We start from the raw sequence: 24,927 nt of genomic DNA on the forward strand, positions 1-24,927 counted from the left end.
CCTTCTACACTGCCTGGAAACATCCAGTGGAATGTCTCAGATTGGACGAGTCCACAGCACATTCTGTCCAGTTCAGCTAGCTTCGCATTAGTAAAGCCTGGAAGCTGACCTAGCAATTGCATCATCCATTTCACATGCAGGATGCTTCCTCTGGAATGGGTCACACCACACCTTCAATATCCTGATATCAAGTCTCAAACTGTCTGAGAAAACTATTGAAGCGCGTTACAACAGCCTTGCTGACAGGGATGTAGTGACCGCCACTGTGCTCCACCACAAGTCTACAGCTCGGGTTAAAGTGATCCGCCAGAGACCTGCTATCCACGGCACTGATGCCTCCATCCTCGCTCTTGCTCCCAAACACGTGCAGTGATGGCAGGCTTATGCCGCCCGCATCCGCATGCAGCTGCCGGTGCTCTGCAGCGGGCGATGCATAGCCGGAACACAGGATGGCAAAGCGCAGCGGCTGCCATCCCAAGCCACCAGCATCTGCGCTGCCTTTGCAAAGTTGCTGGTGCGCGCACAGAGCTGCTGCAACAGATGCTCCCTGAGAGATATCGCCACAGCATCAAACACCTCAGCAACTTGCGCGGGATATATGCAGACTCCATTTGTCCAGCCTCATGCTGGGGATGGGGATTACCGCATTGAAGGCATCATCTGCTGCAAATCTGCTGGAAGCATGTCTCAGCCCACCTGGGAGTATCCCAACACGCCTTCAAAGGGGCCGTCTGTACGCAGCACTTGCTGCAGATATGCCCAGGACTCTGCCCAGCCTGCCGTCTGCCGCAGGTACTGGTTGTCGTCCATGGTCGGCACGAAGGTGCAGGATTGGCCCTCCACGCGTGCCTGCAATGTCCACCACAGTCTAAAACTGATTGTTCCATATCCTGGTTGCTCAAGGCAGTATGGCACAGCAGGCGGTTGCAGAACTCGCAGGCAATGGTGAATGCATCTCACCCTGTCTGCTGCCAGCTGTCCAGGCTCCACCAGCCACCCCCGCCGGGGATGCCTCTGCCGCTGGCACCCTCCGCAGCTGTCAGCTCGTTCCGCGCCATTCTCACCCGAGGTTCGCTTCCGTTCTTGGTATGCATCTGATTCGCTACCTCGCAGATGTGGTTCTGCCTCATGCTCTGATTGGGAGCCTTCACGAGCGCTCACTAATGGGCTGGGCTGCTGTGGGGATCCCTTCACTAGAAAGGGCAGTGTGTGAGGGGCGTCCACACAAACCAGCTCGGCTATGCTGTTCAGACGTCTGATCAACCCGGCATTGCGGCCCCTGAATACATGTGCGTTCTGCCTGAACCCGTGCAGGCAGAGTATCCGCAACCGACTGCCTGGCTGCGGCTGCAAATCTGGCTGCTTGGTGTGCAAATCCGGCTGCCGTGGGGGACTGCCAGATGTCACGCATCTGCACTGTGAAGAATGGGCAGGCCCCCCACTGTCCTGCTGCTGACAGTTTCTGCATGATGCTGTGCACCCGTTGTGGACGACCTCACACTGAGCACGCCGCCGGCAAAGTTCACAGAGAATCTCTATGCCGTCAAGCCCCTGCGCAAGCAAGACTGCTGTCAAAACCAATGCAATCCACTTGTGGCTGGCCCCGAAGTGCTTTGCCATATGGCTCTCCTCTAACTGCTAGACCATTGAGAGCTTTCTGACACTGAGCACATCAGGTAGTGGTGCCCAAAGGTCAAACAAGCTTGTAGCGGGCTGCACAAGGTCGCTACTCGCGAATTTTTACAACCCCTTGGCTGCAAGGGGTAGGGGTAACAAAAGCACTGACTTAAGTTGGTATTTCCTATTACCAGTACAAGGGGATGCGCGCGCACATGTGACGCGCACGTTGGGCAGACGAGGACGAGCATGCGGCAGTGGCCGCAGCGGCAGCGCGGCTCGTAGGTGTCGTGGGGGGCCGCGCACATGCAGCAGCTGCCCACCACGCGCCCGCTGCCGCCCGCCACTGTCACACGCTCATCGAAGACGAAGTTCCTGCCAGCGAAGTAGCCGCCCAAAGGGAACGCCTCCATGTAACGCTGGATGCCACCTGGTCCACGACAATATAAGAAACATAGGAATTTAGTGAGACCATCTCAAGGGGATCCTCTAATTTAGGTACTTTGTAGTAAGAGCCAGTCAGGGGTGCGCCACTTGAGCTGCACTGTCATGCAGATCAGCAGTGGTCTGAGATAGGCTGGCTTGGCAGTATTCAATCTAGACCCTAGCAGATGTGATATTGATGGCTATTCAAAATGTTCAAACCAAGGCATCAAGGTGCAGCCATTGCAGTAGGAACCGATTATGATGTGGACCATGACAGAGTCAGAGTGACTCAGCACCTTCCAGCTGGTACACGTCCTGGAAGGCCGGCCCCTTGGAGCGCAGGTAGGCGGAGGCCCGCTCGCATCTGACGCCGCCGGTGCAGTACATGAGCACCCGGCGATCGGCCAGCGCAGCGGCCTGACAGTCCAGCCATGCGCGTAGCTCGTTGAAGCTGCGCAGCTGAGGGTCCACAAGGCGCACACCATCCTGTAAATGTAATTGTTGGCATGAGACATGCAGAGAACTAAGATCAGCCAGCAGCGTACAATGGAGAGCTTACTCCGTGTGTGACTGCCTGTGCTGCAGGCGATGTTGGCCTCTATCCTCTTGCTATAAAAATACAGACTTAAACGTGTGCTGGATGAGCACACCTTGTCAAAGTGGCCGACGCGCGTCTCGTACAGATTGCGCACGTCCAGAAGGACAGTCTCCTTTGTGCTGTCTTCCACTGACTGGTCTAGCAAGCTGTGGAACTGCTGTGGTGAGACGTGAAGCGCCGTGGCTTCCTTTAGCTCCTCCAAGTCCATTTGCGTGCTCCCACCAAGTGCCACAACCTCCTGCTCATTGCGAAGGACAGACCTCATTCTACAGCTCTTAGAAATACATTGCCTGCTATTCTCTTGCACAAACTCTGCAGGCTTTGAACTGGCTCAAAAGCATCCACTGGAAGTGAGCAGGGAAGTGACCTGGCAGACGGTAACAGCAAGTGAGTCAAATCCTGTCTCACGGGCTGCCTGGCTGCTGCTGGGTCCCGGAGAGCTCGCCAGCTTGAAATCAATACCGCTGCCCAGCAGTGGGTGGCGCTCAACCCCCGCAATGTGGTCTCTGAGTGCAGCCATGGTCCCTCCAACCTGTGCAGGGAGCCAACGCACAGACTTTAGACACAGTCTGCACAGGGTTGCCAGCTCTTGCATTGGTGATGAGATTAATAATCTGCAGGGATACCGTGGTGTTGATGCCATCCCGTGCCACCCTGATACGCCCTCGAAGTCCTAGATTTTGGCACAGATTCTGCATCCATTCCTTGACTGCCCCTTGCTCCTCCGTCAGATCCACATACTTGTAGTAGAGCAACACGCCTTGTTCCGAGTCCTCATCCATCAAAAATCATATCAAACGATCTAGTAACTGAATAAATCGAGTCGCATTATTGCAGACAAAAGGCACGAGAACTTTCGATGCCCATCACTTCAACCTTCAACAAAATACAGGCTTTGCTGGGAGGTGTTGCGTGAAGATTTGTTTATTCATTTCCTCTCTTTGAGACATTTCATCGAGCAAGTATCAAAATCAATCCCTGTATACATTGACAATTCCAGGTAAGTTCGCAAATGCACTTGTCCAGGTCGACAATGAAACGCTTACTAATCGGCCAGCTCAATACAGTGCTAAATTTGTGCCAGCAGCAATGGTATTATGATGGAGTGGTATCCTATGGGACATGCTCCTTTGATGTGGGAAAGGTGGTGTATCAGGATGGTGGTCAAGCATGTGCGCTCTGCGGATTGCCCGGCGGTGCTAGCTTCATTCAAGGTACATCGGTGGCGCGGGCACACCAGCCGGCATGCCAGCAGTAGGACTTTTACACTTCCAAGGCCTTGCAAAGATTCCCTCACTGGCTTCTGGAGTGCTCTTCTAAACGTCAAACATTTCTGTGATGCTGCTGCTGCACAGCTGCGCCAATCACAATGAGCAGTCACTGCAGTGCATGCCTCAAATCATGATGATAGTTTGACAAGCATTGACCCGATCAGCATGAAAACAGCAACATTGCTGCATGCCACATGCAAACATTTATGTCAGCTGGGATCCCATGCTAATGGTTGGATCAACAAAGCGGCATCCTTTTCATTGCAGATCTCCCAAATCTTCCCAATGCATGACTCAGCCAAACCCCACCTGCCAGGAAGCTTGACGAAGTGTAACCTTGGACACTTTATTGTGTCCGATATCGGAGCGCCTTGGCCGCAACGGCCGCCAAAATTGTTTCTGAACAATTTGAATATATATTAAACTTATATATTGTGACTGAGACGCGCCGGATTTCAAGTCCTCTTGCAGTGGTGAATAAGGATCCGTTCAGCCGTCATACGTCTCCGTGGACGCCTCCCTTCGATCGTCGTGCTGAGGTGCACGTTTCTGCTTACATCAAGATTCTTTAGACCCTTATAGATGTCTTTGCTGTGTTAAATTGTGGCTTCAGCCATTCATCTTGTCAGCTGTGAGCCGCCATCGTCTGGTGATAGCCGACCTGTTGGGAGGCTACAAAGCGAGCCGATCGTCATTTCCAATCTATATACGTCCCGGAACAGTGTTTTCTACCGAGGAGAACTTCTCTTTCGAGCTCAATAGTCACGTGCACAATTTGTCGATTTCTCTTCATCACATACTCACCAGTTTCTCGTATCTCTTGTTTTGATGGTGACTCTTTGAAAATTAGAAAAGGCTGCAGGGTCATTTTGCAAGGCTACAACGTCGGTGTCTTTGACCATTGTGCTGAATGGTTTTGTGGCCTGTGCCCAGAGAGCATGGCTGGTGGAGGCATTGCTGTAGGTGTTGCTGGGGCTCGTGCAACCCAGTATGAGGCAAAGATCACGCCAGCCGTCATTCTGATCTGCCTTATTGCAGCTTCGGGCGGCCTGCTGTTTGGGTATGACCTTGGTGAGCCATCCATTTTGCCTCAGTTTGAATTCAAATTCAAGCTTATGTGCCGGTGGAAACCTTGCTAGATCAGCTGATCATTGCACTGTGCTTGCCAGGTGTCACTGGAGGAGTGGCGTCCCTTGACGACTTCCTCAGCGTGAGTGGGTGCTGCATGCACCTATCGGCCTGAAATCATGGGGGAAGTTTTTCTGCACAGTTGACAACATGCTCTCTCTGAAAGAACACAAGGGGAACTTTTGACCCACGCATGCCCTGCAGGACTTCTTCCCAAGTGTGGTGAGGGGCAAGGCCAATGCCGCCCAGAACCCCTACTGTCAGTATGACTCACAGCTGCTGCAGCTTTGGACTTCGACGATGTTCATTGCCGGCGCTGTAGCCGGTGCGCATGCCTCTTCCCTTGCAGTCCAGTTCAAGCCTGAAGTTCCCCTCCCTTATGGATTCGCCAAAATATTTACCTGCTTTGCCTCGGGTTGCTGCTGTGTGTGCAGCAGTGATGGCTGAGACTTTATTTGGTGCTGCAGGTCTAATTGCTGCGCTGGTCACCAGACGCTACGGCAGGCGTCTTACCATGGTCGTTGGTGCGCGCATGCATGCAGCTGTGCAGCTGTGCTAGGCATCTCAACTTTGATCCAGAGAGAATAGCACAGCATTGTTGATGTGCATTCGCCTGACTGGCGCAGGTGGCCTGGCATTTCTCATTGGAACTGGGCTTCTGGCCGGAGCTGTGCACATCAGCATGCTGTTTCTGGGCCGTGTGTTCCTGGGAATCGGAGTTGGATTTGCAAACCAGGTCAGCTCCTGAGCCTCTCTCTTCCAAATCAATTCCGCACTTGTGCATGGCAGGGCTTGCAAATCAAATGCATCCTTGATTCCAAATAATATGACTTGCCATTTTCGCAGGCTGTGCCCCTTTACCTGTGCGAGATGGCACCCCACTCCATCCGAGGAGCCCTGAACATCTGCTTTCAGCTGGCGGTACGTGTCTCAATGACTTTGTTGTACCATGCACACCCTTTGCTTTCTGTTTGGTGTCAACTTCATCATGTGCTTGGCGACTGCACCAGACACTAAGGAAGGTGGCCATTTACCGCAGACTACTATTGGCATCCTGGCAGCCCAGTGCATCAACTATGGTGAGCTTTCTTTGAACCAATTCCCAAAGTGCTCCCCAAAGGGTGAATGGTATTTAAACCCTTCTGAGAATCCCGTTTTATTTGAGCCAACATCTGCCCCGGCTGGTGTGAGGCGATACAAATACTGAGCACCGTGCCCATGGTGCTTGGATCTGGCGAGCTCAACAAGGGGCAGGACTTGCTGCGCCTTCAAGTTCAGCTTGTCTGGACACGAAACTTGCCTCCTGGCAGGAATATAGTAGAACAGTGACAGCACATCTGAGGGGCGTAACCGTCCCTGACGGCTGGAACAAGCATGTGATATTCATAATTATTGTGAGAATCAGCGCCTTTGTGCTGCAGGCACATCGTTTATCACGCCGTGGGGCTGGCGGCTGTCACTGGGTCTGGCTGGCGTGCCTGCGTCGATGCTGTTCCTGGGCGGCCTGTGCCTGCCAGACACCCCTGTCTCCCTCATACAGCGAGGCCACCCAGACGTGGGCCGCAAGGTCAGTCTCTACAATACTAGTGAATAACTCTGTGCAACCGAAAATGGTCAAGGGTTTCTGTCTCAGATCGACAGAAATCGTTCTCCATGTGACGAGTAGGCAGGGCTTATCAGTACCCCATAGATACACTCTGCTGATCTGCACGAGCCCTTTTCAAGCATTCCAGGAATCACAGCGGCGTCACAGCATCCTGTGAGGACAAAAAATCCCTTGCCTTCCAACGATGATGTCATGCAAATTCTTGGATCATGGGTCCTTGCAAGATAGACGGCTGTTCGGGAGAATGTCCTAAGTGCAATTTGCAACCATGCAGGTGTTGGAGCGCATCCGAGGGACGAAGAATGTGGATGCGGAGTTCCTGGACATGCATGACGCTGTGGAGCTGTCCAAGCAGGGCAACTGGCGCAAGCTGTTCACGCGCACGCACCGGCCGCAGCTGACAGCCGCCGTGCTCATTCCCTTCTTCCAGCAATTCACCGGCATCAACGCCATCATGTTCTACGGTGGGCGGATCTTTCCTATTCTGTTCTGACACCTTCTGCGCAGCTGGCTGGAGACAGTCTTCACCCTAAAGGTGGCAGCTCTGTCGGGTGCTGAACATCTGTCTATTTGAACAAGTGCCTGTCTGATGTTGCCTGGAAGCTTATGTTGTCTTGACTATGACACTCGATGTGCTGAGAGCATGTTGCCTAAACTAGCGCCCATGTGTGTCGCAGCGCCCCAGATTTTCAACTCCCTGGGCTCGGGCAAGTCTTCTTCGCTGCTGTCAGCTGTCATCATCGGTGCCATCAATTGCGTGGCCACACTCATTGCCATTTTCACTGTCGACAGGTGCTTGCTTGCTGCCTCCTGGATGACCCTAGCCTGCATTCGAGAACCAAGACTCCAAAGACCCGATCCACTGGTTTTTTGTGCCTCCCATGAATCCGCCAAGCTTCATGGGTATAACCAAAAGCTGGTGCAGACTGCGATCAGGTGATGGGTGTGCAGGTTTGGGCGCAAGAAGTTGTTTCTGGAGGGCGGCATTCAGATGATTGTGGCTGAGATTGCCACCGGCATTGTCATGGCAGCAACCTTCCACACCAGTAAGCAACCTCTCAGGCTTTCTGGCAGCTTCAAACAGCACAGCGTTGTCTAGGACCATCACATGACCATCAGTCACCATCACTGTGTAACCATCAGCCACCATCTCTGCAACTTTTGGGCGCCACAGTTTATGTCAGCTCTTTTTGATTGCCTTCAATTCAGATCTGTGAGATGGCACGACTTTCTCTGTTGCAAAAGGCGCATGCAAGCATTGACATGCTGCTGTCGTGTGACAGATCAGGCTAAGATCACCAACACCGCCGCTGTGGGAGTCCTGGTCCTTATCTGCATCTTTGTGTCGGGGTGAGTAGTGCATCAAGTGTGTTTTCGCTCTTTACACTTGGCTAAGAAATATGACATTCTTGGAGTGTTGTTTGAGCATTTTACCTGTATGCATCGCAGGTTTGCATGGTCATGGGGTCCTCTTGGATGGCTGGTAATTCCCCTCCTCTGTCTGATGCCCAAGCATCTGAGATAGCTGCTCTGCCATCTTCCTGCTTGCACTGAGCTCCAAGGGTCTTAAATGTGGAATGTGCAATATCACAGGTGCCATCTGAGATCCACACCATCGAGACCAGGAGTGCCGGGCAGGCCATCACGGTCTCCGTGAATTTCCTGTTCTCCTTTGTCATCGGGCAGGCCTTCCTATCCATGCTCTGCAAAATGCGGGTGCGTGCGCCTCTCACCGCTCGCAGCAACTGTCCTCGTAAACTCTACCGCTCACCTAAAGCTAATCTGTGACATGCACCATGACAGTGCACAGCGCAGTCAGGCCTCTCTGTACTGAACTCAACCGCTGTCAGCTGTGGGGTGAAGTCCGCTGACTTGGGTGTGGAGTCCGCAGTTTGGGGTCTATTTCTTCTTCGCGTTCTGGGTGTGTCTCGCGACGATCTACACTATCTTCCTGCTGCCCGAGACCAAGGTACACAAATAATTTCTGACCTTGGCATGTCCACGGGGAGAGAATATTGCCCCATCTTATGCATGCTTCACATTTTACTTCGACCTCCAATGGCTGTGCCAGCAAGGGCTGTTGATTTGTCATGTTACTATTTTTTATTTGCGTGAGAGCACATGTTCTGGTGGCACTCGTGAAGATCAAGGGGAACAAACTTCTGGACGCAGCGCATCGCAGGCACTGACCTGCTGCCTCAAAAGATATTGAGGAGTGGTGGCCTTGCTTACCAGGGAGTGCCGATTGAGGAGATGCAGCTGATGTGGCGGACGCACTGGTTCTGGCGCCGTTTTGTGACCACCAAGCAGGAGCGCTGCGCCGACCACGCCCCCTACACGGTGAGCAGCTTCATCCCCAGAATACTGTATCCGTCATACAAGGCCGGCAAGTCCAAAGGAAAGGGCCGAGGTGGATACTCGCAGGGGCGTCTGCAGCCACATGTGAGGGTTTCTGCAAGCATTCAGCAGCCTAGCACAGTGATTGATGCAGTACACACTGTTTCATGCTGCTCTGATGAGTTTCGTGTAGACACGTCTGTGAGCAGCTGTGTGCCAAAATTGAAAATTTAAAGAATAAGGCCCTGGCCTCAGCATGGGTGGCATGAGGCGCATGTATGAAGGAGCCCTTTGCTTGTTGTGAACAGAGAAGCTTGCGAAATTGAGGGCCAGTGGTGCGTGTTGCCAGGCATTACAGTGCCACACTTTCAGGTCACAAGCAATCCATAACCAGGCATTTGCTGCTGCGCAGGTGGATGGGAAGGAGGCAGAGATGACCCAGCTGCCAGTCAAGGACCGCTCCCCAATCAACAGTGTTGACGAGGGCACCGGTCGCAAGGACGGCAGCAATGACCACGCAGCATAGACCATGGAGAGAGGTTGAGCGGACTTGATATTGGCCTCAGAGACAAAGGTTCTGAGGAAAAGAGTGACAGCTGAGTGCTGCAGACAAATGCACAATCACACAGCCTCCAAGAGAGTGACAGGTGCAACCTGCTCATCAGAGGCCCTTGGGAGGCTTGTACAGCCGGGTAGATATCCCAGGACGGGTGGCCTTTTTTATGCTCATATCTTTTCATTTCAATTCATCAGGGCAGCGGCATTGCAACCATCATCCAATGCAGCCTTGGTGCCGTGAGAGCATAGCGCTAGCTGAGCTTTGCATGAGCACTGCGCAAGCTTGCAGCGGATGAGGATGCATCCTGCGTAGCCCTTTCAAGTGAATCACACCTGGAAAGCAATTTTGAAGTAATATCTTAGATTCATGTAAGATTCCTGTGATGTCCTAGGGAGCAAAGTCTATGCTCAAAATTTTGATTGGTGAGGCCCAAATTGGACACACCCGACACTTTTGCTGGAGAGGTGGGCGGGACGTGAGGATGTGAACCTGTTCAAACTTTAAGAGAGACTGTGTGTGAGTATCTAAGCATGAGAAGTGTGCTACATCCTTGGAGGGACCCTGCTTTGTTCTTTCGCTGCCATGACCAGCGCTGGTTGTACAGTGTGCATGCAAATTTCAAGGCCTTCTATCCATACCTGCCTGGACTCAGGTGTTTAAAGTGAATGCGGCAATTTAGTGTTTTAGAAAAGTCAGAAGACGTTTGGGAATGAGCTTGTTGCAGTGCTGGTCTGAATCACCCTCTACCTTGCACTGTGCAGGATTCTGTAACGTCTCAAAGATGCACTTCAACTTCTTACAGTGTCAAAAACTCTTCATGATGGGCCAACAGCATGGGATCCTTTGCAGCTTGCGTACTTCCGCGGTATGTTCCAAAATTCAATGACGTCATCAAAATTGTAGCACATCAAATAAAAGCCTTGTACAGGTCATTCAGATCCTTGCATGCGCCATCATGCACGCAGGTCGACATTGTCATATGCATCAGAGTTTCCATCTTTCTCGCCGTGGGGAGGGCTGGAAACATTCCTCTGCTTCAGGGCCTTGCCGTCTGCAGACACCTTTGCCTTGCTCCTTAAGGGGTTGATTGGGATCCTGCAATTTGAAAAAATCTCATCAGCATTTAAAATTATTCGAATTCCTCTCCTTAAGTGCTGCTGTGAAGCCCAGATTTCACGGACATCATGATTACGGATCTCAAAGGCGAAGAGGTCTGCATGCAGAGTACTTACTTGGCCCACTCATTCATGATCTCCTCAATGGGGACTCCCTTAGTCTCCGGCAGCAGTATCCAGACGTACACTGTCATAATTGCCACAAAGGCCGCAAAGAACAAGAACACGCCAAACTGCGCAGCACACATCAAACTCAGTTGTACGTTAACTCTGCTTCACATGACACAACTGTCCCTCAGACTGAGCTATCTTTTCAGTGGAAAGTTTGGTCTGCATGTCTGTTGCTGGGAAAGGCAAGGCAAGCCGACCTGCATCCTGCAGAGCATGCTGTTGAAGAACTGGCCGATGATGAAGCTGGCCATGAAGTTGGTGAACACAGTCACAGCTTGCCCTGTCGCGCGCGTCTCCAGGGGGTGGATCTCAGAGGGCACCTGACCCCAACACCACATACACACTCAGGCAACCCTTGCTCCAGCTGAAGGGAACTCCGCCAGACGGCACGTGCGAGTTCCCATCCTGCATTTGCCTGTGCATGCATGCATTCCTTTGCTGGCTCAAGTGCGTCAACAAAAGCCACCAGGCGTCAGACAACAACAGCCAATATTCAAAGTGCTGGTGGACTCCCGGGAAAACAATAGGGGTGTGGGGCACTGGTCCGCCCCACGATCAATCAATCAGGAAGTCTGCAACGCTCAAGCTTGCAGGTGAGCTGGTACACAGACGAGAGTGGGCAGAGGGCGCACCAGCCAGCCGAGGGGCCCCCAGGAGAAGGCGAAGCAGGCGACGAAGATGCAGATGAACACGATCAGGGCGTCGGCGGGCTCCTTGGGGATGGCGGCTCCGGTGAAGGTCAGTCCAGTCAGCGCTGCGGTAGCAGTCTGCATGATGAACATGGTCACTCCCGCCACATAGAACAGCGGCTTACGCCCGAACCTGGCACATACACAACATGCTCTGCCTCTTCAGCAACCAGGACACTTGTACCGGCACAGGAGACAGTGTGAGTCTACGGTAAATTTTGCATTCAGGCCAGATATTCTTGTCTCTGTATTTGTCCTGGCGTGAGTGGTGCATGCACCATGCTGATGGAAATTGAGTTGATCCAAATTCTGGATGCCATAATTACAGGCTTGAGCTATTCCGTAGGACTCTCCTCCACCTACTCAGAAGCCCGATGGAGTGCATTGAGACTAAGACGAAAGACTGCCATGACATGCACAATGCAGGGAGCTGATTTGCAGGGGGGCACCTGTCAACGGTGAGGATGGCGACAAAGGTGGCGCAGAAGTTGACGCAGTTGGTGATCATGGACGACATCAGCGACGCGCGCACACCCATGCCCATCACCTGGAATATCTGGGGCGCTGCAGCGCACACAAACAAGCAGAACACTTCAGCCAAATTTCCCGCTTTCTGCTAATTTAGGCGTTCTTTTATTCGAAGATCTCCTACCAGGTACCCTACGGTTGAAAATTTTTGGCTAATGTTTTTTAGGGATTACATCCAGGCTCAACCCCAGATGTAACCCCTGAACATCATGTCCAGGGGGCTGCTGGGTGACCTCCTGTCACGCAGTTGCAATGTTACAATCGGTCAAAGCAGCAGCAGCTGCAAAAGACCCATGCACTGCATCCCAGAAGCTTGCAGGGACCCTCTGGCATCCAGCTTTGGATCTGCAAGAAATACAGGGAGGAAGATGGCAGCCCACCGTAGAACATGGTCCTGCACCCGCTCATGCATTGACCCCTCAACAGCTGGCAGGAACAACATGGGGAGAGAGGGAACAACGCACCGTAGAACATGATGGCGTTCATTCCGGTGAACTGCTGGAAGAGGGGGATGGCGACGGATGCGAGCGCCAGTTTCCAAAAGCGCGGACTGAAGAGGACGGCCAGGGACTTCCAGAACTGCACCTCATGCGCCTTCACCTCCTCCACTGCCGCGCAGATGTCCGCCCACTCCGCGCCCACGTTCTCCGTCCCGCGCATGCGCACCAGCACCTGCGCGCGCATGCGCATGCCACGTCAGCTTGCTATGTCAGTGCCACACCAGCGCCACGTCAGCATCACATCAGCGCCATGTCAGCATGTGCTCTGTGGGAGCAGTCTAGTGATGGATGAAGCGCCAGGCTGGGATTGGCGGTGCAGAGTTGTGCTGCCATTGCAAAGAGGGCTCTGATAGAAAGAAGTTGTCGGAAGTAGCCTTGATGTGGGATCGGCCGCTGCACAAACATGGCATGCACAAAAGGCTCTGATGGCTCCACAGCTCAGGGCGGCATACCAGGCCTGTATGCCAGGGCTGTTAATGCAACACTCCTGCATGCTACATATGCGCTTGAAGTAGCACTAGACCACCACAGATCTTGAGGGATTCTTGCATAGGTGCAGGGAGACAGTCTGGTGGGGCGTGCCTGGCGGCCCTTGGCCTCCTTGTAGTTGAGCAGGAGGCTGTTGGGGGAGTCGTCCAGGATGCAGCTGCCCACCAGAAACACCACCGCCGGCACACCCGCCAGGCCAATGGACACACGCCATCCCCACACATGGTCCTGCGTCACTGCGTGCATAGCAGCCTATCTTGCTCAGTTTGCAATTCTTGCCAGGCGTAATTGCCTGCTAGGGGTGCTGATCCCCTGGTACCTGGTATCTTTCTGCATCATCTGACATCTTAACCATACGTCTTGTGCACAATGAGAAACCTACTTAGCAGACATGACATCAAAGCCCAATCGAGACGCCTGATAAAGAGGTCTCTCAATTTCCAGCAGAGTTGCAGTCGTCTTTAGCGACTTTGACTAACCACTAACGTGAAAATGGATATTAAAATAAAGAACAGCTGAGCGTTAGAAACAATTGTTAGAGGGAGGGGATCACAGTAGTTGATGAGGCTGGCCAGCACGATTCCTAGAGTGGTCATGAGCTGGAAGATGATGTTGAGGGCGCCGCGGTACTTGTGGGGCGCCATCTCGGAAATGTAGATGGGCACCGCCTGCACATCACATCACCTGCTCAAGCAACTTATACACCAAAGTGTATTTCTTTGCAAGCGGATTGCAAAAAAAAGAAGCTCTGGAACTCGGACTTATTGAGTGCATGAGCTGATGGTCTGGAATGCCTCCCAAACCTACAATGCTTTTCCGCTGCCACTTGGTCGATTCTCAGGGGCCCTGACTCATCGTAGACAGGCAATCTGCAGCAGAGTCAGCTGACTCCTGGCTCACCTGGTTTGCAAATCCGATGCCCAGGCCCAGAAAGAGCCTGCCGATGATGAGCATGGCCATGTTGACAGCGCCTGCCTGCAGCGCAGCACCCACCACGAATGCGATGCCGCCGCTGATCATGACTCCCTTGCGCCCGATGCGCTGGAAGAACGGCTTGAATATGATCGTCGCGATTCCTGCGGCACATCATGCGCATCAGAGCCTCGCTGCTGCTTCCACTTATGTGCATGCGTCATTGTATTCTGCTGCTTTGACTGTCTCTGTATGTTGTGGCCAAAGAGCCCATTGAGCTGATGTGATTTGGCTACACTGCACCTGCTCTATCCCTGCAATCTTCAGGCGTATTAATAGGGATGCCTGTAAGCTTCGCTCGCAGATGATCACAGAGCTTGTCTGCCATGCAGGGGAGTGTGCAGGTGTTATCTCCTCGTACCTGCAAAGGCGCCTGCTAGGAACATGCTGCTCGTCCACAGCTGCAGTACCATGTCATCAAACTGGCAGTAGGGGCTGGATACTTGATTGGCGGCGCGCTCCTTTGCTGCAATGACATTGGGAAAGAACGCCTCCAAGAACGCTGGCATGCCCGTCACACCTCCAGTGACACCTGCCGGGCAAGAAAGTCGACATTTTGAGATCTATGCAATGCAAGGAATTGGGAACTTGAGTATGGCAACGACATGAGGTGAGCCTCCTGAGAAGTGCCTGCAGGCTGGCTGTGCTTACCAAGATCATAGCCGAACAGCAGGCCACCGCATGCTGCCATGGCACAGGTGATGAACACCCGCCATGTCATTCGTCCCTCGTATTCTGCAGCCCTTGCACCGCTTGACACATTGAGTCCGCCGACAGCCATTGCGCCCGGCTGCTGTGTGAACTCCGCAGAATGTATTGATACGTCACCTACGGCAGTTAAGTAGGTGTGCTTATCGGGTGTCAGGCATCATAGCGATGTTCTTGATGGTTTTACGGTCCTCGTCAGCAGGAACGGTGATGGTGGCAATGTTGCATGTGCCGCAGGTCTGTGTTTAGCTTCCGGAGAGACACCAAGCGACTCAACGTATCACACATAGATACAAGATATGGAAATGACGCTTCTAAGTACCCAACCACGCACCGTGTGGGAAAGATCAACCAGATCCCCGCCAGCAGACCAGTAGTAGAGTCGGGATATCGACGCCCGCGCTATCAAACTGATCGAGTCATCCTAATAGATTGTGTTCTGAGATAGGTATTACACAGTGGAGATGGCGTTTTGTTGGAGGATGTGAAAACTTCGCAAACACAGCTTCCAAGACTTCATAATTCGGGATGTGCTCCGGAAGCCCGTTGACCGAGCCAAAACTGGAACTTGTTGACCACTTCCAAAATTGCCAGAGCCAGCTGGAGCCCTCTCACGTTTCCCAGAGCAGAGCGTGGCAACTTCACAACTCGTGCCAATCAATCACCATGCTGGGAAAAGCTCAAACTGACCGTGCAATCAAATATTTGCCTCTAACAAATTCAAATTGCAACCAAGCGGCCGCGGTATGCCAGAGCCGGGCAGTCCCTTGGGGACTTTATAAAACTTCGAACTTATCCAAGAAGTCTTCCAGGCAATATTCATTCCCAAGGTAGTTTCAGGATATACACGACCCCCAAAGCAGCTTTGTGAATCATTTGGCAGCTGCCACGATGCCTTCTCTGGCCACGGAGAATGCCCCCACAAGGGCGCCCAGCTGCAGGCGCTCGCTGGTGCCAAAGGCCAGCCGGTGCTCCGTGTCGGCCAGCGCATCCACCAGCTTTATGCGCACAGACGCCGGCATGTTCACCCGGAACACCCACCTGCATGCATGCCACCAGCAAGACCCCTTCAGCACTGTGCACAGAAATCTCCTCCTCAGGTCCATGCAGTCAAAGACGATGAGGACACTGAGCCCTGGAAGATGTCTTCCATGGAGCCAACAAAGGTGTCCTGGAATTACAAAGCTGCGATTAAGGCAGGCATATTTGCCTATCATGCAATCACAACACCCACCAGGGGGCTTCCGCAACATGGCTGGCATCTAGACTGCTGCACTGCATGCACAATTTCTCAGATCTCCCTTCCTCGCAACATTACTCAAGACTTTGGTGTAACATGGATGATATATAGCAGCAGGAGAGGCAGGCGCGCACGGGTGCAGCTGCTGGACAATGTCGGTGAGAGCGAGGCCCTTGTTGATCTGCATGTCCTGCACCTTGGCAAACACGTCCACAAAGTCCTCGTTGAACAGCGCCTGCACTATCGCCTCGATGTCCTTGGGCAGCGGGTTGCCTGTGCACTGGTACACCGCCTCCTCGCTCACCACATCCGCCGACATGTGCGTCGCCTGCCCGAGCATTCGAATCGGCTTGAGTGGATGTAAGGATTGTTTACCGAGAACTAGGAAGTGTATGTTTTCATGTGATTTCAAAGAGCTAGGGAAGTCTGTATTCCACGAGATTGAAAGGCTAGGGAACATACGGTAGTATGCTGCAACAATTGCTTGCAAAAAAGCAGGGTCAGAGAGTTGAGAAGTGAGAGCACAGCAGCCTCTCTGTACCAGGGTGCATGAGGAGGTCATGCATGTTTTCTGAAATCTGATTGTGCTCTCTGCATCAATCTATGGAGCAGGTCCTGCCTGTTTGCGACATGTAAAGAGTGCTCAATCTGCATCAACCTGTGGGATCAAGGACCGCACACCTGGAGGATATTGAGGGTTCGCCTCATGTCCCCTGCCCCAAGGGTCACCACAGCATCCAGGCCACCGTCCCCCATATTTACCCTGCAGCCACCCCCAACTTGGGCGTAACTCCTGGTGCCTTATCGTCATTTGCGCGTCAACACAGTAAGACTAAACGGCGGGACAGCAAAGGGAGGATGGGCCAGCTGAGCGCACCTCTCACTGTCGATGACAAATTGCAGGCGGCTCCTGACATAGCTGTCTGCCAGCGGCGGGAAGCGGAAGCGCGTGCACCTCGACTGCAGCGCTGGGATGATCTTGTTGACATAGTTGCAGATGAGGCAGAACCGCGTGTTTCGCGTGTACTTCTCGATCACTGCGCACATCAATTAAACTGATGTCGTTCACTTCTTTTAACCATTGGAAATCCTTGACATGCTGGTCATTTGGAAGCAGCCTTCTGGCCTTGATGGTGGATGTCAATGGCCATACCTCGTCTAAGCGCCGCCTGAGCATCCTTGGTCATCGCATCACACTCATCCAGGATCACAAGTTTGAACTTGTTGCTGCAGAGGCACAAGAATATCTAAGCTCAATTCTGACAGGTTCACTGGACTGCATGGTGCTGTTTTATGTGCAATCCTTCACAGGAGGGTCTTCGTTACGTTTGAAGTTTCTCCCTGTGCATAAATAGAAGCTGACCTGAACATGGTCTTTGTGCTGGCAAAATCCACAATCTGTTCCCTGACGATGCCTATGCCACGGTCATCTGAGGCGTTCAGCTCCAGCACCATACTCCTCAATGATGCGCCATACATCTGCCGTGCCACTGCCAGAATGGTGGAGGTTTTCCCAGTTCCAGGGGGCCCATAGAAGAGCACGTGTGGGAACCGATCCTCCTTGACCAGCCGCTTTACTGCATCGTAGGAAAATACCGTTAGACGTCGAGGTTTGATTGAGCTGCACTGAGTATCTTACAGCATCTGCTGATATGAACATAAGCAGGCCAAAGCTGAAAGTTTGGGATCTTGGCAGACACTGCTTTGTGTGTCCCTCACTTGTGTCTATGATTTCCTTGTGTGCTGCTACATCATCGAGCGTCTTAGGCCTGTACTTCTCCACCCACGGAGCGTCATCAATGATGCTTGGCGCCTTCCCTTTCGATCCCATGCTTCGCTCGATGGCCGATACTTTTCACGTCATGGTACGCTGAATGTCTTTCTGCAGTTTCTCGTGTGCTTATGAAGGATTTTGAGAGTTATTCAGGACGATCGCAACCCCCAAACTGAGTGATTTCAAGAAAAGTTCGGTGATGATGTGCAAGACAATCACAGCTTTCGTCAATCTAAAAGCACTCTACAAGATTGCAAGGTTGCAAACATGTTCAATATTTTCTGTTCGTTTGCTCTTTCGTCAGAATTTGATGCCAACAAGAAGGAGCGCTTTACACCTGGCGGTGCATGTGTTTCAGACCAAAGATACGCTCGAGAGCTCCCGTGACGAAAATTTCCTGTTTCCTTTCGTTATGCCCAAACTTGTTCTAGCCCCACTTTATTCGATTTCAAGGGTCAAAGGGCCCTCTGCCCATATATTGCACTATTTGAGAGGCGTAAAGGGTTGGATATACCATTGCTGTAAGAGTTCTCGCAGTTACACGATTTAGACATCGAAGGATTTCATACCTAGGGCTGCTAGTTGGAGGAAGTACTTAGCTTTTGGAGGGACTGCGATTAGTGTCGCACCTTCCTGGACATTGCTTTCCCAAGAGAAGGAGGCACAATTGGGTGCTTTCCTTCCAAGCCAAGAACATCCTCCTTCAATAGAAGCAAGCAGCCCCTTCTCCACCGCAGATCCGATGGGAACGTGACCGAGGGCCCCACTAGCGTCGAGCTCCGGTCAAAGGCCTCCGGGCCTGACCTGGTAGCAGCGACATCCACTGGCAGAGCTAGCCACAAGTCAGGTGGGTACCACATATGCTGGCCTCACATACCTGCTTATTCTGGCTGTTGCAATCTCATCAGACTCGATGGGTCGCTTATGCCTGCTACAGGGGTGTCCATCAGCGACCTCTCGAGGGTATCGCTGGGGTTGGGGACTGTGAAGCGAGTTGTCAGCAGGAAGACTGCAGAGCAGGAGCTCAGCAGATGGGATGAGGGCAGAGCTCTGTTGCGCTCACCAGATGCGCCCAATTCCCTCAGCCAGCCGGACAGCGGCGCCGAGCTGGACTCCCTAGCAACCAACGGCCACAACTCCGAGAATGGCACCTTCGGGTACCACCGGCCTTCCCCGAGCCGGCCCCATGCAGAGTACGCAAAGAGCAGCTCCCCCAGCTCTCAGCCTGCAGATCAGCAGAGCAGCAAGCCCATCCAGGGCATGCAGGGGTCGGCGCTGCTCAACATCCCCACCCCCTTTGCGTCGGTGGCGGACGAGGGGCACGCGTACATGGGGAGCCAGCCGCTCAGCGTGCTGCCGGACGCGGGCATGCCGCTGCCGAGCATCGCTGAGGTGGACATGACGACGCGGCTTTCCTTCCTGGAGACCCGCAGCAACAGCGCGCCGCAGTCGCCGGACAGCGCACGCACCGTTGCTTTGCGCGCCAGCCTTGGCTGCACCGCCGACACGCCTCTCAAGTCGCGCACCAGCGGCGCCCACGTCTTCCATGACGACAGCGCCAAGATGTTCCAGTCGGGTGGGTCTGCTGTGTGCCTGCCTCTCAGCACCCTGTTTAACCCAGTTGCCTGCCAGTGCAAACGCTGGCAAGGTGAGTATCTGCTGGTTGTAGACGTCTTTTGAAGGATGTCTATGGGGAGGTACTGTTACTATGGTGTAGAATATGTCACTAATACCAACTCACCTCTTCTTGCCAAAGTCGCCAAACCCTTCAAATGGTTGGCATGTGCTCTGTTGGTGAGTTTACCGAACAATTGTTCGGTAAACTCACAATGTGCTGCGCTGCTCTTTGGCAGGCGATTCGAATGGGATGGGCTCTGCGGCTGCGATGGCGATGCGGCACAGCCGGAGCCTGCCAAGCGTGGCGACCCCGGACTGGGCCGGCCTGGCGACGCCGCGCAACTTGATAGAGGTGTCCGCGCGGCTGCGCTCCTCCCAGGAGGACCTGCGCCGCCTGGAGGCCCAGCGCAGCAGCGACCCCCTGCACCGATCCGGGTACGGTCCCCTGACACATATGCTGGTGCTGGCGATACTGCTTGTGCAGTGGGCCAAAAAAGAAACCAGCTTGAGCAGCTATGCCAAGAAGTTGGTGCTGGCAATGTTGCCTGTGCAACAAACCATTAGGGAGTAATGGTATTCTTCAGATAAATCGCCCCGGGGACGAGCAGAAATTGCGATTTCTGGAGCAGACTTGGGGTGTGCACACGTGCAGGAGCTCGGGCGGCTGGGGTTCGCTGGGGCTGTCCAGGGAGAGCTCTGTCAGCAGCAGCATGCGCTCGCGCAGTGGCTTCGGCTCGCTGGAGAGTGGCGGTCTGTCCCGGCCGCTGTCGGGGGCGGCCACAGACGAGGGCTTCTGCTTTGAGTGCGGGGACGTGATTGACACCCGCGTCATGCTGGTCGACAGCTTCAAGGCATGCCTTCATATCTAGACACCAGTCTTGCTAGAACCACCAATGCTTTCCTTCGTGACATGGCTGTGCAGGCGCAAGATGCTCCTGCTAGGGGCTCTCTACCTTACTCGTAAGGTCACCTTGTTGTAGAGCAGAAAGCCATCTCGATATTGCTGCATGCACGGCAACAGCGAGCATGTCAGTCAGCACTGGCTTGCTGTTGTGTTGCAGGGCTGCACGTTTGTGAACCAGTACGTGGTGATCAAGACGTTGGGTGAGGGCGCGTACGGCAAGGTGAAGCTGTGCCTCAACAGCGAGGACCACAGCCTCTATGCCCTGAAGCTGGTCACCAAGGTGAGCATCTGCGTACTGCTTTCTGAACAACTGCGATATTTCCTTCGCATGCCATGTCGTTCTCCTTTTTGATGTCAGCACTGCTCCATCAAGCAATTTATAGACCCACAAATAGTGAAATCACATTGGCACAGACAGTGTTGACAGAAAGAGAGAGAGAAAACAGTCGTTTAAATTGCAGCTGGCGCCCTGCGTCATTGCAGAAGAGCTGAGTCAGTCAGCTCAGCTGACTGTATGGGGCTGTGCGACAGGCGGACTCCCGGCGCGGGCGTCTCCCGCGGCGATCCCTGTCCATCCGCACCGGCACCTCGGGTGCCGGGGCGGCCGCGTCCGGCGGCTCGGCGACGGCGTCCGGCGGCTGCCCCGACGCGGGCGAGCCGGTGTGCGAGATCAGCATCTTGCGCAACCTGTGCCATCCCAACATCGTGCGCCTCATGGAGGTCATAGGTGAGCCACCCCAGCTCCTGACACATGCCCCCTGGTGTCATGCATCCCTAGTCCTTCACCTCGCTGTCTCCTGTGTGCGCTCTTGAAACGCCCGCGTGATTGCAAAATTTGCAAGGGAACATGGACTGACATATGGGATCCGCAATCTCCTATCGGAGATGGAAATCGGGTAAGTGATTGGAATGGGGATCAATTCTTAACAGAGAGGGAATGTTGAGCGGGTGCGGCTGGGGTGGGTGCAGACGATGCGCGCAGCAACAAGGTGCTGCTGGTGATGGAGTACCTGGAGGGCGGCCCTGTGGTGCTGGGCGAGGGCCGCGACGGCCAGTCGCGCATGTCCGAGGCCATCGCGCGCAAATTCTTCCGAGATGCCATCCAGGTGCGCCTCAGCTCGACTCCACGCTATGACTAATCTGTTACATTTGTATTTGGTCCACCTGGCTGCGTCATGGTTATATCACTGAGCATGCAGACTCATTTTCTTCATCAAGCTGGCAACCTCTTGGGTTTCTCCTGTCCTGCAGTGAAATGCTGACGGCTCCCTCTTTGCCTGCTCTGGATTCTGGGAAGTGGAGAAGATGGTGGCTCCTTCAGTCCCTGGCACTGGCCCATGTGGCATTCACCAGGTGTCAGGGATCGCACAGTGAGCAGGGGGAGGAAAAGACAATATCTTTGTTTTGCAGCTTTGCTGCGTTAACAGATAATATTTCCCCCAAAGCTTGGCACCCACATATTGTCCAAAGTTCGAATGCTTTCGTGGGCGGCTGCAGGGGGTGGACTACCTGCACAGCATGGGTGTGGCGCACGGCGACATAAAGCCAGACAACCTGCTGCTGGGGGCGGACGGCCGCGTGCGCATCTGCGACTTTGGCTCCGCGCAGCTCTGCGGTGCCACGGACACTGCGCTGCGCACGGTGGGCACGCCGGCCTTCTTCACGCCAGAGATGTGCCACGGCGGCCCCTTCTCGCTGCGCGCCGCCGACCTGTGGGCCCTCGGCGTCTGCCTCTACATCTTTGTCTTCGGTGAGCGCGCCTCTTGCAGCGTCCTTTTGTTGCGATTGCCACGTCTGAATGACATTGTATAATGCGCTTCCCACTGGCCTGGAACTTGGCTGTGGCAGAAAACAACGCAAGTCCATTGCTTTCGTCCATTGCTCGGCCGTCTTGATGTTCTCCCATGAGGAAGTATTGGCGGAAGAGGCCTGCTGTGCACTGGGCAGCATCAGACCCAGGGTTTCTCTCGAGCTTGATTTGCTTGCCTGATCTCTGGGCTCATCTGATCCACTCAACATCACAGGAGCACCTCAGCTCAATTCGCTATTCCTTTCGGCATGCTCAACAAAGTAGTGTGTGTGCAGGAGTGCTGCCGTTCCGGGCGGACGCGATGATGCGGCTGTACGACGAGATCCGGGATGCGCCGCTGCGCTTCCCCCGGAGCACGCCCCTATCGCCGCAGCTGGCAGAGCTGCTGTACGCGCTGCTGGCCAAGGACCCTGCCCAGCGGCCCACCATGCCCCAGATCATGGCCCACCCCTGGGTCACTCATGGCGGCGCCGCCCCCATGCGCTGCCTGCAGGTTGTGCCTGGCACTCTCATCTACACCCTAGCCACTTCATTGTTCCTCTCCATTGTAAGGCCTGCTTGCATGCCTATATTATTCCCACTAGCATGAATTCTGCTTCTACACCGCTGCTGTTTGACTTGCCTGTGTAAGCAGTAGGTGGAGCAATGTTTGACATCCCTTTCTTCCCATTGATGCGGTTTTTCTGAACAAGGGAATTTGGGGGTTGTGATTGTTCTGATGCACTGGGCGGGTGGTGTGTGGTGCAGAGCAAAGTATCAATCCCGGCGTCAGGGGATGCCAATGACGGGCTGGACTCGCTGGTGGCGCTGCTGAGCCCGCTGTTCGAAGAGCGCTGCTACACCAAGGGTGGCCTGCTGGCGCGCGAGGGGGAGCCGGCGGATACCCTCTTCTATGTGGAGGAGGGCGAGGCCGAGATCTGCTTCAGCATCAAGCAGCGCGCTGACGAGGACCTGGTCGACAGCGAGGCATGCACCCCTCGCCTTCCAATCTTGTACTCTCAGATTCGTGCCCTTCAGATCTTTGAAGCTTTTATATTTGTAAGCCTCGTGCCATTGAAAGCCTGGCATTGAGGAAGCGCAATTAGCTGGCAAGGAGCATAAATGGCAACAAATGGCTGAAACGGCACATGCGCGAGTGCAGGAAAGTAGCGACAGCGACGTGGAGATGGCGCCAACGGTAATGGCGTCGCCGCACGCGCACCGGATACTGCACTCGCCGTCCGCACCCGCTCCGGCCGACTGGGAGGGCCGGGGGTCGGCCTTCGAGGCGGCCATGGACTCGCGCGCCAGCGAGATCATGCATGCCGGCAGCGAGCCGCAGCTGCACGGCCACCATCGGCATCATGGGCAGCCACGCCTGCGCCGCCACGATGGCCTGCTGCCGACCATGCTGCGCGCCGCCGCCCGCGCCTCCGACACCGTCATCTCAGCGCGGTGCGGGCCTGTGCCTTGCGCGTTGATGCAGCCTATATGATGGTTTCTACTCAAGAGCTTTCTTCTGGAGTACTTGTGCTTTCAAGAGCTCCATCCCTTGGTCCTTGTGGTTGCTTTGTCGAGCAGAACAGATTCTCTCTGTGCCCTTCACGACGTGATACTCTGCACTAGTGATGATGTCATCGAGCAAAATCGAGGCAACCACGGCCGGCACACGGCAGAGCAGAGGGAGATGAGCTGTTGGCGGCTGCGCAGGGCGTGCGGGTCGGAGCGAGTGGTGGTGACAACGCGGGGCCCGGGGCAGTTCATAGGCGAGGTGTCGCTGTTCGAGGGCCACACGGGCGACGCGCAGTGGAAGACATCCGTGCGCGCGCGTGGTTCTCTCAAAGCGCTGCTGCTGACGCGCGCGCACCTGCGCACCCTGCTGCAGGCCCGCCCCGAAGCCGAGGCCGCCGTGCGCGCAGGTGCGGCCCTTTCCCTTCCTCCCTGTTGCTGCTGCTGCATGATCGCACAAGATAGCTTGCGGGTTTGCTGGGACAGTGAATGTAATCAGCAGGTGGCCGAGGCAGGACGTGTCTTTTTGGGAGGTCTGACGGGGACCTTGAAGGCATTGCAGAGGCGTTTGATTCCTGGCAATCCCAAAGAGGCCTCCTATGATTTGGACAACATACAAGGCTTCAGTCCTTTACCAGCCCGGCAATGACTGGCTTCCTCGCATGTCGTGCCCTCGACCACTCAGCTGTAATCCGTTCAAGGCACTAGCAACCTGGTAGTAGCATCGGCATGGATGGATGCAAAACTTTGTGGTTTGACACACATTTGCTGGGCTATTGTGCAGCCATGGCGCAGCGGAAGGGAGAGCTGCTGAAGTTGGAGACACTGGAGCGCCTAGCGAGCCTGCACGGGGATCTGCACCACGAAGCCACGCTCGCAACCCAATCTGGCTAGCCGCAAAATTTCATGTTGCTGAACAATACTGAAATATCATATATTATCAATGTCTGGTAGCGCCATGGCTGTGGCTGGTGACAACTTAGCTGCATGCATGGCAATCTGGTTGATAAATGTCATAACGAATTTATTATGGTTCATGTGGGCTGGATGTTGTCGCCTTGCTATAAAGGTCTCGGCAAACCTGGCACATCCAGTGAGAGGTTTACGGAGTCTTTTCTGCGCCCCAACCGCTTGAGAGCACCCATATGTGCAATCATAGTGTGTAGCATGGTCTTCTGCATCTTCTGCTAAGGTCCATTTGTATGTTGAATGACTGTGACAGATGATGGTGTTTGGGGTATTCCGTGAGCCGAGTTGGATCATACTGTTGTGGTGCCCTGGCGGCGGGTTGTCAGGTCCATATGCAGTCAGCTGTGTCAGACGTATTGTTAAGTTGTGTGAGGTCTCGAGCACATGTGAGCATGTGCAGTGTGTCTGTGA

At 54.1% G+C, this 24,927-nt stretch overlaps 5 protein-coding genes across 5 annotated transcripts; 2 read left to right on the forward strand and 3 right to left on the reverse strand.

The window, feature by feature from the left end:
- Nucleotides 1-187: 187 nt before the first annotated feature.
- Nucleotides 188-3,423, reverse strand: COCSUDRAFT_29596 (Phospholipase/Carboxylesterase family protein; the record flags this gene model as incomplete). The annotated part of the gene is made up of 8 exons (XM_005646799.1): nt 188-547; nt 697-890; nt 1,152-1,551; nt 1,833-2,047; nt 2,340-2,529; nt 2,694-2,879; nt 3,009-3,173; nt 3,268-3,423. 8 exons carry the CDS (start codon nt 3,421-3,423, stop codon nt 188-190), a joined length of 1,866 nt encoding a protein of 621 aa, XP_005646856.1.
- A 1,427-nt stretch (nt 3,424-4,850) lies between these two features.
- On the forward strand, nt 4,851-9,509 carry COCSUDRAFT_37001 (general substrate transporter; the record flags this gene model as incomplete). Its single annotated transcript, XM_005646800.1, has 17 exons — nt 4,851-4,983; nt 5,082-5,122; nt 5,245-5,365; nt 5,508-5,564; nt 5,667-5,776; nt 5,887-5,961; nt 6,080-6,119; nt 6,462-6,607; nt 6,921-7,110; nt 7,324-7,438; nt 7,598-7,692; nt 7,930-7,996; nt 8,096-8,129; nt 8,240-8,362; nt 8,538-8,615; nt 8,882-8,986; nt 9,396-9,509. 17 exons carry the CDS (start codon nt 4,851-4,853, stop codon nt 9,507-9,509), a joined length of 1,644 nt encoding a protein of 547 aa, XP_005646857.1.
- An 814-nt stretch (nt 9,510-10,323) lies between these two features.
- On the reverse strand, nt 10,324-15,162 carry COCSUDRAFT_53762 (general substrate transporter). The gene is made up of 12 exons (XM_005646801.1): nt 15,049-15,162; nt 14,658-14,834; nt 14,368-14,538; nt 13,935-14,110; nt 13,588-13,702; nt 13,128-13,270; nt 12,510-12,717; nt 11,967-12,081; nt 11,461-11,650; nt 11,026-11,148; nt 10,775-10,890; nt 10,324-10,637 (listed from the first exon to the last, which is right to left on the reverse strand). Exons 2-12 carry the CDS (start codon nt 14,785-14,787, stop codon nt 10,496-10,498), a joined length of 1,629 nt encoding a protein of 542 aa, XP_005646858.1. The 5' UTR covers nt 14,788-14,834; nt 15,049-15,162; the 3' UTR covers nt 10,324-10,495.
- Nucleotides 15,163-15,457: 295 nt separating this feature from the next.
- On the reverse strand, nt 15,458-17,833 carry COCSUDRAFT_29598 (DNA replication factor C complex subunit 5). Its single transcript, XM_005646802.1, has 7 exons — nt 17,674-17,833; nt 17,318-17,531; nt 17,108-17,181; nt 16,832-16,991; nt 16,636-16,717; nt 16,089-16,282; nt 15,458-15,755 (listed from the first exon to the last, which is right to left on the reverse strand). Exons 1-7 carry the CDS (start codon nt 17,783-17,785, stop codon nt 15,587-15,589), a joined length of 1,005 nt encoding a protein of 334 aa, XP_005646859.1. The 5' UTR covers nt 17,786-17,833; the 3' UTR covers nt 15,458-15,586.
- A 338-nt stretch (nt 17,834-18,171) lies between these two features.
- On the forward strand, nt 18,172-22,648 carry COCSUDRAFT_29600 (kinase-like protein; the record flags this gene model as incomplete). Its single annotated transcript, XM_005646803.1, has 10 exons — nt 18,172-18,575; nt 18,666-19,304; nt 19,582-19,780; nt 19,998-20,196; nt 20,407-20,529; nt 20,687-20,761; nt 20,919-20,976; nt 21,219-21,355; nt 21,747-21,999; nt 22,335-22,648. Exons 2-10 carry the CDS (start codon nt 18,989-18,991, stop codon nt 22,646-22,648), a joined length of 1,674 nt encoding a protein of 557 aa, XP_005646860.1. The 5' UTR covers nt 18,172-18,575; nt 18,666-18,988.
- Between the last annotated feature and the right edge of the window lie 2,279 nt (nt 22,649-24,927).

The sequence above is a fragment of the Coccomyxa subellipsoidea genome (genome assembly GCF_000258705.1).
Source record: "Coccomyxa subellipsoidea C-169, whole genome shotgun sequence".
Classification (NCBI taxonomy): Eukaryota; Viridiplantae; Chlorophyta; class Trebouxiophyceae; family Coccomyxaceae; genus Coccomyxa; species Coccomyxa subellipsoidea.

Coding starts and splice junctions, on each gene's coding strand:
- COCSUDRAFT_53762 (XM_005646801.1), bottom strand. CDS start 14,787: ATGGCTGTCGGCGGACTCAATGTGTCAAGCGGTGCAAGGGCTGCAGAA. Junction 12,718..13,127: donor AGGAGGCCAAGGGCCGCCAG/GCACGCCCCACC, acceptor ATGCGCGCGCAG/GTGCTGGTGCGCATGCGCGG. Junction 11,651..11,966: donor GCCATCCTCACCGTTGACAG/GTGCCCCCCTGC, acceptor TGTATGTGCCAG/GTTCGGGCGTAAGCCGCTGT.
- COCSUDRAFT_29598 (XM_005646802.1), bottom strand. CDS start 17,785: ATGGGATCGAAAGGGAAGGCGCCAAGCATCATTGATGACGCTCCGTGG. Junction 16,283..16,635: donor GAACCCTCAATATCCTCCAG/GTGTGCGGTCCT, acceptor ATGCTCGGGCAG/GCGACGCACATGTCGGCGGA. Junction 15,756..16,088: donor ATTGTCCAGCAGCTGCACCC/GTGCGCGCCTGC, acceptor GCATGCATGCAG/GTGGGTGTTCCGGGTGAACA.